This window comes from Macrotis lagotis, chromosome 1, assembly GCF_037893015.1.
Source record: "Macrotis lagotis isolate mMagLag1 chromosome 1, bilby.v1.9.chrom.fasta, whole genome shotgun sequence".
NCBI classification, from domain to species: Eukaryota; Metazoa; Chordata; class Mammalia; order Peramelemorphia; family Peramelidae; genus Macrotis; species Macrotis lagotis.
Genome location: NC_133658.1, coordinates 495,981,185 through 495,994,263, shown reverse-complemented (window position 1 = coordinate 495,994,263; position 13,079 = coordinate 495,981,185). Strand labels below are relative to the sequence as shown.

The following is a 13,079-nucleotide window of genomic DNA, read 5'->3' as shown; positions in this document are numbered from 1 at the left end:
GTGTAATATCTGACAGGTCAATGTCATCTAGGTACAAAACTCAAACCAAATGAAATCAAATAAGGAAGTAAATCTGAATTTAAATATCTTTCCCTGTGATAGTAATTGCTAACTACATTCTACCCTTATGCTATAATACAATATTTGTATTTTAAGTAAATCAGATTAAAATTTATCTGTGACCATGGGATTATAAATGAATTTATTCCAAAGGCTATAAAATTCAACTCTCTCATTTTATACAAAAGAAACTGAGACATATAGAGTTTAAATGACTTGACCAGTGTCACAGAGATAGTGTCTAAGGCAAGATACAAATTCAGATCTTTCTAACACAAAATTTAAAAAACTATTCACTATGTCTTAACTTGAGATGTTATAAAACCCCATTTGTAAATTAGTTATTGGCCCAAAATCTAAATTCAACATTTGCATTTGTGTATATATGCACAGACATTCACAAGAAATGGATGAAATATGTATGCATATGTACAGATATGAGCAGACAAGTGTATGTATACATACACACACACACACACACACACACACACACACACACACATAAATCTTAGTGCAGTTGTAAAGTTTAATAGTACATCATATAGATGAGAAGCAGAGTGCATAGAGAGATGTCCTTGAAGGCAGAAAAACTGGATTGAGTTCAAATCCCACCTCTAACACAGGTTTACTATGTGACTCTAGGTAAGCAATTTAAAAATCTCTGTCCTCTAAGCAATTCTCTAACACTGTAAGTTGCAAAGAAGTTACTAACCTACATTTTAGGAGTTTCCTCATCAAGGAATTTCCAATCCAATGAATCACAGGTTCAATCCATAATCCTAAGTATGTGCATATGTGTATGTACACACACAGTGTGAATACACATACAAACATATAGAGAGAGATTCACATATATAGAGATATATATACACAAAATGGTACTCCTTTAACTTACCAAGAAATTTATTCTTTGTTTTTTTAAGGAGTACTCCCAAGTGATGATGTTTGTCCTTTGTTCTTGAAGAAGACCATAATATTAGGAAGGTGATGCCATGACAAGTACAGGAATTGGATCTAAGTGAGGAAATGCTGTACTAAGTCACCAGTCTCACTTAGTACTCTCCTGCAGAGCCTGTACATTCAGGGGCCAGATATAAATCAGGACACCTGGAGATGTCCCTAGAGGCAAGGCAATCAGGGTTAAGTGACTTGCCCAAGATCACACAGCTAGTAAGTATTAAATATCTGAGGTCAGGTTTGAACTAAGATCCTTCTGACTCCAAGGCCATTCCCCAACTGAAGGACATTTACTTGATTTCCAATTCTTTGCCACCACAAACAGGGCTGCTATAAATATTTTTGTACAAGTGATGTTTTTACACTTTTTCATCATCTCTTCAGGATATAGACCCAGTAGTGGTATTGCTGGGTCAAAGGGTATGCTCATTTTTGTTGCCCTTTGGGCGTAGTTCCAAATTTCTCTCCAGAAAGGTTGGATGAGTTCACAGCTCCACCAACAGTGGAAGTTTGAATCTAGCCTCAGATACTTATATAGAAGCTAGATTCAAACTTCTATCCTCCTGACTCCAAGGCCATCCTCTATCCACTGCATCACCTAGCTTCACTCCCAAGTAAATTCAGATTAATTAGATAGATTAATTCAATACATTCTAAGCAATAAGAAAATAAGCCTCATCTTTTTAATATTAACCATCATACACTTTGAGTTTGGTACATTGTCCTGGCTTCAAGTCTTCCAGAAGTTGCATTATTGTGTCCAACAGCACACGACTTGAATTAACCAGAAATTCACGACCACAAGGTATGGCAGCAACATCTGCAACAGAAATATAAAATATAAAATAATTGTTAAATCTCACATGGTTCCAAGATGTAAAAAGTTAAAAGAGGTTGTTCTTAGTGCATAATAATATCTGATTTCAGTTTCAGAACTACAGATTTTAATAAAAAATAGATTAAAAATTATTTTAGCCCAAGAATTGACAGGCCATAAAGCTGAACTGACAACCACAGCATTTTGACTAAGGTAGGTGAAACTTTTTTTGTATGAAACACTATTTCAATTTAATTAAAGCATGTATTCAGAAGCAGAATAAATAGCATATTATGATCCCAGAGGATGAAGACTAAATGTTGTTAAACTATTAGTATTTGCATATTAGATAAGGGAAAAGCCAGCTGAGTACTATAAAACAAGACCTGGGAGAGAATATCTGCCTCAAAACATATTTGTGTTTACTATTGACTTTTTTTTTAGTTTTTTTGCAAGGTAATGGGGTTAAGTGGCTTGCCCAAGGCCACACAGCTAGGTAATTATTAAGTGTCTGAGGCCAGATTTGAACTCAGGTACTCCTGACTCCAGGGCTGGTGTTCTATCCACTGTGCCACCTAGCCGCCCCTACTATTGATTTTTAACCAAGATGATGACCAAGATAAATGGAACCAGGATTGAGTATTTAATTATATGAATCTGTAATGTCAACTTCAAGTATTACTACCACCACCACCACTATTACAATAGCAGCATGCATAACAGCATGCACTAAGTACTTTATAAAGTGCTTTACAAAAAATAAAATAAAGTGTTTACAAGTATTATCTCATTTCATTCTCATGACTATTGAAACTCTTGGAATAGGTGCTATTATCCCCATTTTACAAATAAGGAAAATATTTTTGACATGAAAATATGAACACTTGTATCTATCTGCCTTTGTTGTTCAGTCATTTCAATAGTGTTCAACTCTACATGACCCCATTTGGAGCTTTTTTATTTTTTTTACAAAAAATATTAAGAGTGATTTGTCATTCTTCTCTAACTCATATTACAGAAGAGGAAACTTAAGGCAAATGGTAAAGTGACTTGCCCAGGGTCACATGACTAGTTAACTAATTACCTCAGCCACTTAAGTACCTGAGGTCAGATTTGAACTAAAGAAGATGAGTGGCCCCTTGTTGCCTTGCATCTGTTTGTGCTTGGTTATTTGTATTTGTGAATCCTTATAGAGCTCCCAGAAATGTAAGGCTCTAATCACAGAGATTAGTGAATCTGGGAATAACTCCAAGTTAATCTAAACCTTTTTTCAAGTGAGAAGCTAAACTATATAATATACTGAAAAGATTGTTAGACTTGGAGTTAAGAATACTAAAGTTCAAATTCTGCCTCAAAAGAATGAAAAGGAAGTATGTATGTAGCCCTTACTATATGCTAGGCACTAAGTTACTCAGTGCTTTATAAATATCTCATTTGACACACATAGTGACCTGAGAGGTGGCTTCTGTCATTATCCCCATTTTACAGTTGAGGAAATTGAGGCAAACAGCAGTTAAGTGACTTGCTCTGGGTTATACAGTTTGTAAGTGTTTCAGGCTAAATTTTTTTTAATTTAAATATTTTATTTCTTCATTTTTCCAACTACATGCAACAAGTTTTTACCAATCATTTTTTGCAAGGTTTCAAATTTTACAATTTGTCTCCCTCCCTTCCTTCCTTCCCTGCTTCCCTAGAAAGAAATCAATCTGATATGAGCTGTATATTTATAGCCAAGCTAAACATAAATTAATATTGAACATGATGTGAGAGAAAAATCAGATTCAAATGGAAGAAACCCTAGAAAGAATAAAATGACATATTATGTAAGAAAATTTTTTAAAATTGAAGATAATAAACTTTGATCTTCATTTAAACTCCAAAGTTCCTTCTCTGAATATGGATGGTATTTCACAAGTTTTTTTTTTTTAAATTGTCTTTGAATGGGGCGGCTAGGTCCTGGGTTCAAATCCGGTCTCAGACACTTAATAATTACCTAGCTGTGTGGCCTTGGGCAAGCCACTTAACCCCATTTGCCTTGCAAAAACCTTAAAAAAATTGTCTTTGATTATTGTGCTGCTAAAATGAACAAATCCATCATGGCTGATCATCACCCCAAGATGTTGTTGTTCGTGTATATAATGTTCTTCTAGTTCTGCTCATTTCACTCAACACCGATTCATGCAAATCTTTCCAGGCTTCTCTGAAATCCCATGCTTCATTATTTCTTATAGAACAATAGTGTTCCATCACATGTATGTATATATATATATATATATTAATTTTATATATATATATGACAATTTGTTCAACCATTCCTCAATTGATGAACATCCCCTCGATTTCCAACTCTGCCATTACAAAAAAGAGTTGCTATGAATACTTTTGTACATGTGTACATTTTTCATTATCTCTTCAGGATCCAGATCCAGTAGTATTTCTGGATCAAAAAGTATGCACATTTTTATTGCTCTTTGGGTATAATTCCAAATTGCTCCCCAGGAAGATTGGATCAATATTAGTGTCCCAGTTTTCCCCACATCCCTTAAAGCACTGATCATTTTCCTTTCCAGTCATATTGGCCAATCTGAGGGGTGTGAGGTGGAACTGAGACTATATTTGAACTCAAGTTTTCCTGACTCCAGAATCAACTGCCTCAGACTACCTTTGGACACATTATTTAACTTCTCTCAGCCTCAGTTTACATATTTGTAAAATGAGGATAAGTAAATAAGCAAGTCAACTTAACAAGAAAATACTCAGAAAAACCACAGAAAGGTGGATGGCTCATAAAGGGATAAAAGCACTTGGGGTTTACTACTCTGAGTTTCTGGGTCATCATCAGGTAAATCTTTTAAGCATCTCAAGTCTAGAATAGTATCTCTATACAAGCAAGTAGCCTAGTGCTTGCTTACAAGTATGAAAAATAGATATGGATAAATTACCACAAAGTCTGAATTTTGTTGATTATAGTTTCTACATTTGTAATGAATACAGTAATGTAGCATATATATCAGTACAGGATGTCTCCAAAATAAACTGGTATGCCCCCTCTAGGAGAAGCACAAGAGTTTCTTACACAGTGATCTCCAACTGACCCAACTCTAAAACTCATCCATGACCCAGATATCTAAAAAGTCTGTTCAAGGGTATGATTAGCTTATTTGTTCATACAATTGTGTTAATCCCTTACTCAAGAAATCAAAGAAATTTCACACCTGATAAAGAAAACAGAGAAATGACACAGCTTTTCATATTAGAACTACTTTGAGGGATGGCTGTAGAATCAAATACCCCACCCCACACCATGTGACTTAATACAGCTAGGGTCTCTTTCCCTCCTACCTTTATTCATATTTGCTATTATTTTGTCTATTTCTATACAGTGACTCTATTGTAGTTTGTTACAATACTGATTATATCAAATTAAGTATTTCCTCTTTTATTAAAAAAGTGTTATTAATTAAAAGACAAATAATTGATGAGACATTAATTTCACATGGGCAACTCATATCTCTGCAATTACTTAAATCTTTTTCTTGACGTATTTGGCTTAGTTATAATTTCTACAACTATACCAAATAATAGTGATGACAATGGGTATATAATTTTGCCCTTTTTATTTAAAAAGTTTACAGTTTCTTCCTTACAGATAATGCTAGTTCTCAGTGTTAGATAAATACTACTTATCATATTAAGGAAAGATCCATTTATTTCTGTATCTTGAAACATTTTTAATCTAAACAAGAGTTGGATTTTGTCAAAAAGCTTGTTCTGAATCTATTAATATGATCATAAATTTTCATTGTTCTTATCATGTATAATAAATTCATATGTAACTTACAACAGTCCTAATTGTCATTCTTTCTGACCTCCTTTCAGTTGTCTTCTATACATACTTAAAAAATACTTCTATGGGGGCAGCTAGGTGGCGCAGTGGATAAAGCACCAACCCTGCAGTCAGGACTACCTGGGTTCAAATCTGGTCTCAGACACTTAGCTGTGTGGCCTTGGGCAAGCCACTTAACCCCATTTGCCCTGCAAAAACCTAAAAAAAAAAAATACTTCTATGATCCTCATTTCTTTCTTTTTTTTTGACTACCCTTTTCCTAATTCTCATTTCATCATATTACAATACTTCAAAAATTTCTTAAAAATTAGGTTTTTGTTTAGGCTCAAAGGAATAGATCATTATGATTTTACTGTCTATTTTGATTGTGTGTGTGTGTGCCTGTGTACCCAAATGCAGGCACAGTATTGATATTAATTCATTAGTTAAGGTGCCTGACTTCTTTTTTTTTTGTAAATTTTACTTATTTAAATCAACGGGGTAAACTGACTTGCCCAAGGTCACACAGCTAAGTGTCTGAGACCAGATTTGAACTCAGGTCCTCCTGACTCCAGGGCCAGTGCTCTATCTACTGAGCCAACTAGCTGCCCCATTGCCTGACCTTTTCATCAGGTATATTTGGAAGTTTTCTATTGCATTAAAGATCTCCTTTTTTCCTCTGTAGGATTATACTCAATGGTGTCACATGGATTATTCTGGTTTGTAAATCATTATCTTTTTGCCTTTTGGAATATCTATTTTAAAAAGTTGCAGTCAGGGCAGCTAGGTAGAGCAGTGGATAGAGCACTGGCCCTGGAGTCAGGAAGACCTGAGTTCAAAGCTGACTTCAGACACTTAATAATTGCCTAGCTGTGTGACCTTGGGCAAGTCACTTAAACCCACTGCCTTTCAAAACAAACAAAAAAAATTGCAATCAAGTCTTTTGTGATTTTTATGGTGGCTCCTTGGTACTTGACTGTTTGTGTGTTTTGTTTTGTTCTGTTTGGAGGTGGAGATTGCTTACTTTTCTTTGATCCAGGAGCTCTAGACAATGGTTATAACTTTCCTGATGCTTTTTATTTTGGAATTTCTCTTGGGGGACTACTGGTAGATTCTCTTAGCAGGTATAGTGGTACACCAACTAAACATCATAATACAAAAGGCTAATTTGAAAAGAGCTGAGACTCCGGATTTTTAAAGTTTTTCATCATTTAAATAGAAAATCGCCCAGGATCAGGGGCAGAGCCAAGATGGCGACAAGAACGGATGGTGTCTTAGGCGCTCTCTCATAAAACTCATAAGCTAAGGGCTCTAACTAAATTTTCGAGAGACAGAACCCACAGAGAGACCCAGTGAGGCAGTTCTCCTACTCAATGTAACCTGGAAAAGAGCAGAAAGGCTCTGCTCCCTGGGGTTGGAGGGGCGGCCCACCAGAGGGGTGGCCCGCCAGACTGAAAGAACTTCAGCCTCAGGAGCCGGGGCTCACAGCATCAGGGGAGTCTCCTGAGCTACGCCCCCGTGGAACACCAGGCACAAAGTGGGGGAACAGCGGGGGACCTCTGCTAGAGCAAGCACATGAAATCCAGCCCTCAGGGCACACAGTGGTCAACTTTGTCTTTTGGCAGCCCAGATCCAGGAACAGAAGAAGGTGAAGCCAGTAAACAGGAGCCCCCAGGGCATGAGCCCATTGAACCTAGGAAGGGGAGTGAAGAGAGAGACTGCCAAGCTCAGTCCCTAGAACAGGATGCTGGGGTTCTGACCACATTCAGATCCTGATCACAGTCTAGGGCCCCACATAGAATAGCAGCACCCCCACCTCAGCCCCATGGCAGAGTGGGGCACATATGGACATTCAGACCAGGAAAGAGGACAGAGCCTCACATACTGAGATCCTTCTGGGAGTGTCCCAAAAAGCTCAGGAAGCACCCCAAAATCAGGCTCAGGCTGGGAAAATGAGCAAACAGAAAAAAGAAAAACATCATTGAGAAATACATTATTTATGATCCCAAGAAGGATCAATATACTCAGTCTGAAGATGAGAAAACACAAACTCCTGCATCTAAAGACTCAAAGACAAACAGAAATTGGGCTCAGGCTATGACAGAGCTCAAAAAAGACTTTGAAAATCAAATGAGGGAGTTGGAAGAAAAACTGGGAAAAGAAATGAGAGAGATGCAGGAAAAACATGAAAATAAAGTCAGCAGCTTAGTCAAGAAAATCCAAAAAAATGCTGAAGAAAATAGCATGCTAAAAACCAGCTTAGGTCAAATGGATAAAACAGTTCAAAAAGTTATGGAGGAGAAGAATGCTTTTTAAAAAGCAAAATTGGCCAGATGGAAAAAAGAGATAAGAAAACTCTCTGAAGAGAACAAATCCTTCAGACAAAGAATAGAATTCAGGGAGATTGATGAATTTACCAGAAAAGGAATCAATTTCAAAACCAAAAAAATGAAAAATTAGAAGAAAATGTGAAATATCTCATTGAAAAAACAACTGATATGGAAAACAGACTTAGGAAAGATAATTTAAAAATTATTGGAATACCTGAAAGTCATGATCAGGAAAAGAGCCTTGACATCATTTTCAAAGAATTACTACAGGAAAATTGCCCTGATATTCTAGAAGCAGAGGGCAAAATAGAAATGGAGAGAATCCACCGATCCCCCTGAGTAAGAGATCCCAAAAAACCAACCCCTAGGAATATTATAGCCAAATTCCAGAACTCCCAAGTCAAAGAGAAAATATTACAAGCAGCCAGAAGGACATAACTCAAATATCGTGGAGCTGCAATCAGGATCTCACAGGACTTAGCAGCAACTATATTGGAAGCTCATAGGGCTTGGAATATAATATACCGGAAGGCAAAAGAGCTTAGAATGTAGCTAAGAATCAACTACCCAGCAAGGCTGAATGTCCTCTTCCAGGGAAAAAGATGGACTTTCAATGAAACAGGGAAATTTCATGTTCTTGTTGGAATGGCCAGAGCTGAACAGAAGGTTTGATCTTCAGATACAGGACTCAGGTAAAGCATGGAGATTGGAGGAGAGAGGAAAATATGAGGGACTTAATGACGATGAACTGCATGTATTCCTGCATAGAAAAATGACACTGATAATACTCATATGAACCTTCTCAGTTAATAGAGCAGGTAGAGGGAGCTTTTATACTTAAAGCACAGGAGAAAGCTGAATCTGAAGATAAAATATGGTGTAAAAATGGAGTCAATAGAAAAAAGGGAAATGTAATGGGAGAAAGAAAAAGGAGAGGGGGAATAGGCCAAGATATTTCATATAATAAGATTTTTCTTTATTACAATGAGCTATTGCAATGACATACAAGGCAAGGAGGAATGAGGGAACCTTCACTCTCATCAGAGGTGGCTAGGAGAGGAAACAGCATATATACTCAAGGGGGCATAGGCATCTGGAGTAAGAAGAAGGGGGGGGACAGGGGGAAGGGGGGTGATGTGAGTAATGAAGGAGAGGATGGACCATGGGGGGAGAGTGGTCAGATATAATACATTTTCTTTTTTACTTCTTGCAAGGGGCTGGGATTGGATGGCCTGTCTGGGACCATAGGGCCAGATCAATGCTGGGCCTAAGGGGTGGTAGAGGGGCTCGGGGCCTCTTGGCTCTAGGACCAGGGATCTGTCTGCTGTACCACTCAGCTACCCTACAGCAGAGTCAGAGTGAAAGGAGAGAGAAAATATAGTACATGGTAGTGGAGAAATAAGAAAGGAGGGAGTTGTGATCAGTAACGGCAATGGTAGAAAAATATGGAAGTAACTTTTGCCATGGACTTATCATAAAGAATGTGATCCACCCACGACAGAGTTGTTGGTGTTGGAACAAAGACTCAAGCACATTTTTTATTATTATTATTTGGAGGGTGCAGGGCAAATGGGGCTGGGGGGGCCTGCTTGGGGCTGCATAGCAAGGTGATCATTGGGTGTCTGAGGCCGGATTTGGACCTGGGTGCTCCTGGCTCAAGGGCCAATGCTCTGCCCGCCACCCAGCCACCCCTACTATTATTACTATTTTATTTTATTTTATTTTGGGTCTTTTTTTTCTTTTTTTTTTTTTTTTTTGGTTTTTGCAGGGCAGTGGGGTTTGGGTGAGTTGCATGTCACATGGCTGGGTGATTGTTGGCTGTAAGGGGCCAGATGTGGGCTCAGGTGCTCCTGGCTCCAGGGCTGGTACTCCATCCATTGTGCCACCTGGCCATGCCTACAATTATTACTATTATTTTTTTAATTTTAATTTTTTTCTCTCCCCTTTACTTTATCGCTCAAGCAAGTCTATATTTATGGGGGGAGGGGTATTTCATTTACTCTTAAACAAGAATATTTTATTAATGTAAAAAAAATTATTTGTACAAAATGAGAATAAATATTAAATAATACATAAATCGAAAATCAATAAAATGCTATGTTAATTTCAAAATTTTTTAATGTAAACTTGTAGTTATCACTATGGTTTTGAGACGTCATAAAAAATATTATGTGCATACCTAACTAAACAAAATATTTGGGAGAGAGTCATTCAAGTTTAAGTGACTTGCTCAGGGTCATATAGGTCAGATTTCCACTCCCATCCTCCTGACTCCTGGGCCAGTGTTCCACTCCAAAGTGAATAGAGCACTGGTCCTGGAGTCAGGAGGACGGGAGAGAAAATCCAGCCTCAGACACTTGATGCTTACTAGCTACGTGGTCTTGGGCAACTTAACGCTGCTTGCTTTGCATCCCGTTCTATTTCCAATCATTTTGATTCATATCTAGCCACTGGATCCAGATGGCTCTAGAGGAGAAATTGAGGCAGTACCCCCTCACTCAAATCTAACTCATGTGCTTGTCATGCCATCATCTTCCTGATGTCATGGTCTTCTTGAAAAATGAAGGACAAATAAAAAACATTATCATTAACTAAACAAAATGTTCTGGTCTGTACCATGTCAATATAATCTACTCTTTAGACTATTTATGTAAAGAGAAATGAGCTCAAAAAATTACTTACTTGTTATAATTCCAGCCAAAGCAAATACAAATTGATTTTCATCAGAATCCAGCTCCTGCTTTATATTTCCATCCAATGATTTTACAAAACTCTCCATTGTTTGTCCAGTGATATTGAAAAACTTCAATGCCTTACCCTGGAAATTTGAAAAGAACAATTAAAAAGTCATACTTGGGCAGTTAGTGCAATGGGTAAAGCACTGGCTCTGGAGTCAGGAGGACCTGAGTTCAAATTTGGCCTCAGTCACTTAATACTTACCTAGCTATGTGACCTTGAGTAAGTCACTTTACCCCCAATGCATTACCAAAAAAAAAAGTCCTTTAAAGCTTTTAAAAACAGAGCAGGGTGTATTACTCTGTCTATTTTCAGGACCAATTAAATCAATAAAACAAATGGTTATTAAGTACCTACTCAATAAAAAAACAAATTATAAGACAACAAAACCTGTCATCAAGCAATTTAAATTCAACTAGGGACATATAACATGTACACAGATAACTAAATGGAACATAGATACCAGATATCTGGAGGGAAGAGAACTTGGCAGAATTAGGAAAGGCTTTTGTAGAGGAGGTACTTTTGAAAGAAATGCAGGACTCTATGAGACACACATGAGAAAGAGACTATGCCAAGACAGGAAGAGAGTTGAAATGTTATGAATGAGCAACACATAATGACCACTGTGATTGAAAGTTTATAAAAAGAGAGACAAATGAAATAACATTGGAAGGATAGATAGGAGTCAGATTTTGAAGGACTTTAAAGGCCAGACTGAGAATATTTTACCCTGAAGGTATTAGTCAATGAGGATGTCTGAATAAAGGTGTGATGTTGTCATATGTGTTTTAGGAAGATCAAAATGGCAACTGTGTGGAAGATCTATTAGGAACAGGAGAGACTAGGAAGTTAATTAGAATGATATTGTAATGGTCCTGGCAAGAGAATTCAACTAGGGTTAAGGCTACATGAGAAAATTTTAAAAAGGTGTATGTAAATGATGCTATTAAGGTAAAATTTACCAAAAAAAAATTGAAACTGACTGAACATGGGAGAGTTGAGAAAGAAAAGAATCAAGGATTACTGAGATTACAAATCTGCATAAACAGAAGAATTACGATGTCCAACACAGAAGGAGAGATGTATTTATAAGAGCATTTTTTTAAACTGCTGAGATCTAGGAAGGGATGTTGGGTAATAAAGAGCTGAAGTTCAGGAAAAAGTTTAGAATGAGAAAGATCTCAAAGTCATCTTCATAAAGAGATCATTGAACCCACAAGAGCTGATAACACTATCAAGAGAGTATATTCAGAGAAATGAGAGCCAAGGACAATCCTGAGGAATTTCATATTTAGGGACAGACTGAGAAGTCAAAAAGTAAAAGAAGAAATAAAGGAAACCCAAGAATGTCAAGGAAACTAAGCAAGGAACTAGTATTCAGGAGGAAGAGTTAATTAATAGTGTCAAAAACTATAAGGTCAAATGGAATCGAGAGAGAGAGAGAGAGAGAGAGAGAGAGAGAGAGAGAGAGAAATATCTTATTCACTTAATCTCAGTGTTTTAAAGAAGTTATGGTAAAGGAGTAAGGACATTCACAGCACAAAAAAGAGAGCAAATGAAAACAAGGTAAAAATATGAGAGACAGCTTATTTTTACAATGAATACCATGGAAAATGTTACTATGCTTATTTCATGTATTAAACCACACACTAAGTAAAACATTGACTTCTAGAAATAAAAATCTAAGCCACTCATTACTTTTAATACCAAATGTCTCTAATTGGGCAGCTAGGTAGTACGATGGATACGACACCAACCCCAGAACCAGGAGGACCTGAGTTCAAATCTGGCCTCAGATACTTGACACTTACTAGTTGTGTGGCTTTGAGCAAATCACATAACCCATATTCCCTACCATCCAGGGCCATCTCCAGTCATCCTAATCCATGTATACCAAGTGAACAGATGACTCTGGAGGAGAAAGTGAGGTTGGTAACTTAGCACACAGCATAATCAAATACAATTCAAGTGTATGTCATGGAATCATCTCTCTGATGTCATGTTCCAGAAGAAGGTCAAATATCATCATCATCATCATCTCTAATTATTACATGCCTTTAATTATTGAAACCTTAGTTATTTCCATTTCCTATATAGTTCAACTCTATCCTATTCTCACTAGAATTCCATTTTTGGACTGCTGAGATCCAGGTAGGGATGTGACGTAATAAAGACTGAAATTCAGGAAAATGTTTAGGATGAGACATATTTCAAAGTCATACCTCTAATTATTGAAACCTTGGTTATTTCTGTTTCCTATATGGTTCAGCTCTATTTATAACATATCACTCACTAGGTCCTATTGATTTATCCTATAAAATATCTTAAATATCCATCTTTCCTTCCTATT

General features: G+C 37.0%; 1 protein-coding gene across 1 annotated transcript in view; it reads right to left on the bottom strand.

Moving 5' to 3' along the window:
* Positions 1–13,079, bottom strand: part of HSF2BP (heat shock transcription factor 2 binding protein) — a 104,491-nt gene that overhangs the window by 48,005 nt on the left and 43,407 nt on the right. Inside the window, exons 4-5 of the mRNA XM_074210292.1 lie at positions 10,673–10,808; positions 1,720–1,837 (exon numbers count right to left, since the gene is read on the bottom strand). Coding sequence (XP_074066393.1) covers positions 1,720–1,837; positions 10,673–10,808 — 254 coding nt within the window. The remainder of the gene's footprint in view (positions 1–1,719; positions 1,838–10,672; positions 10,809–13,079) is intronic.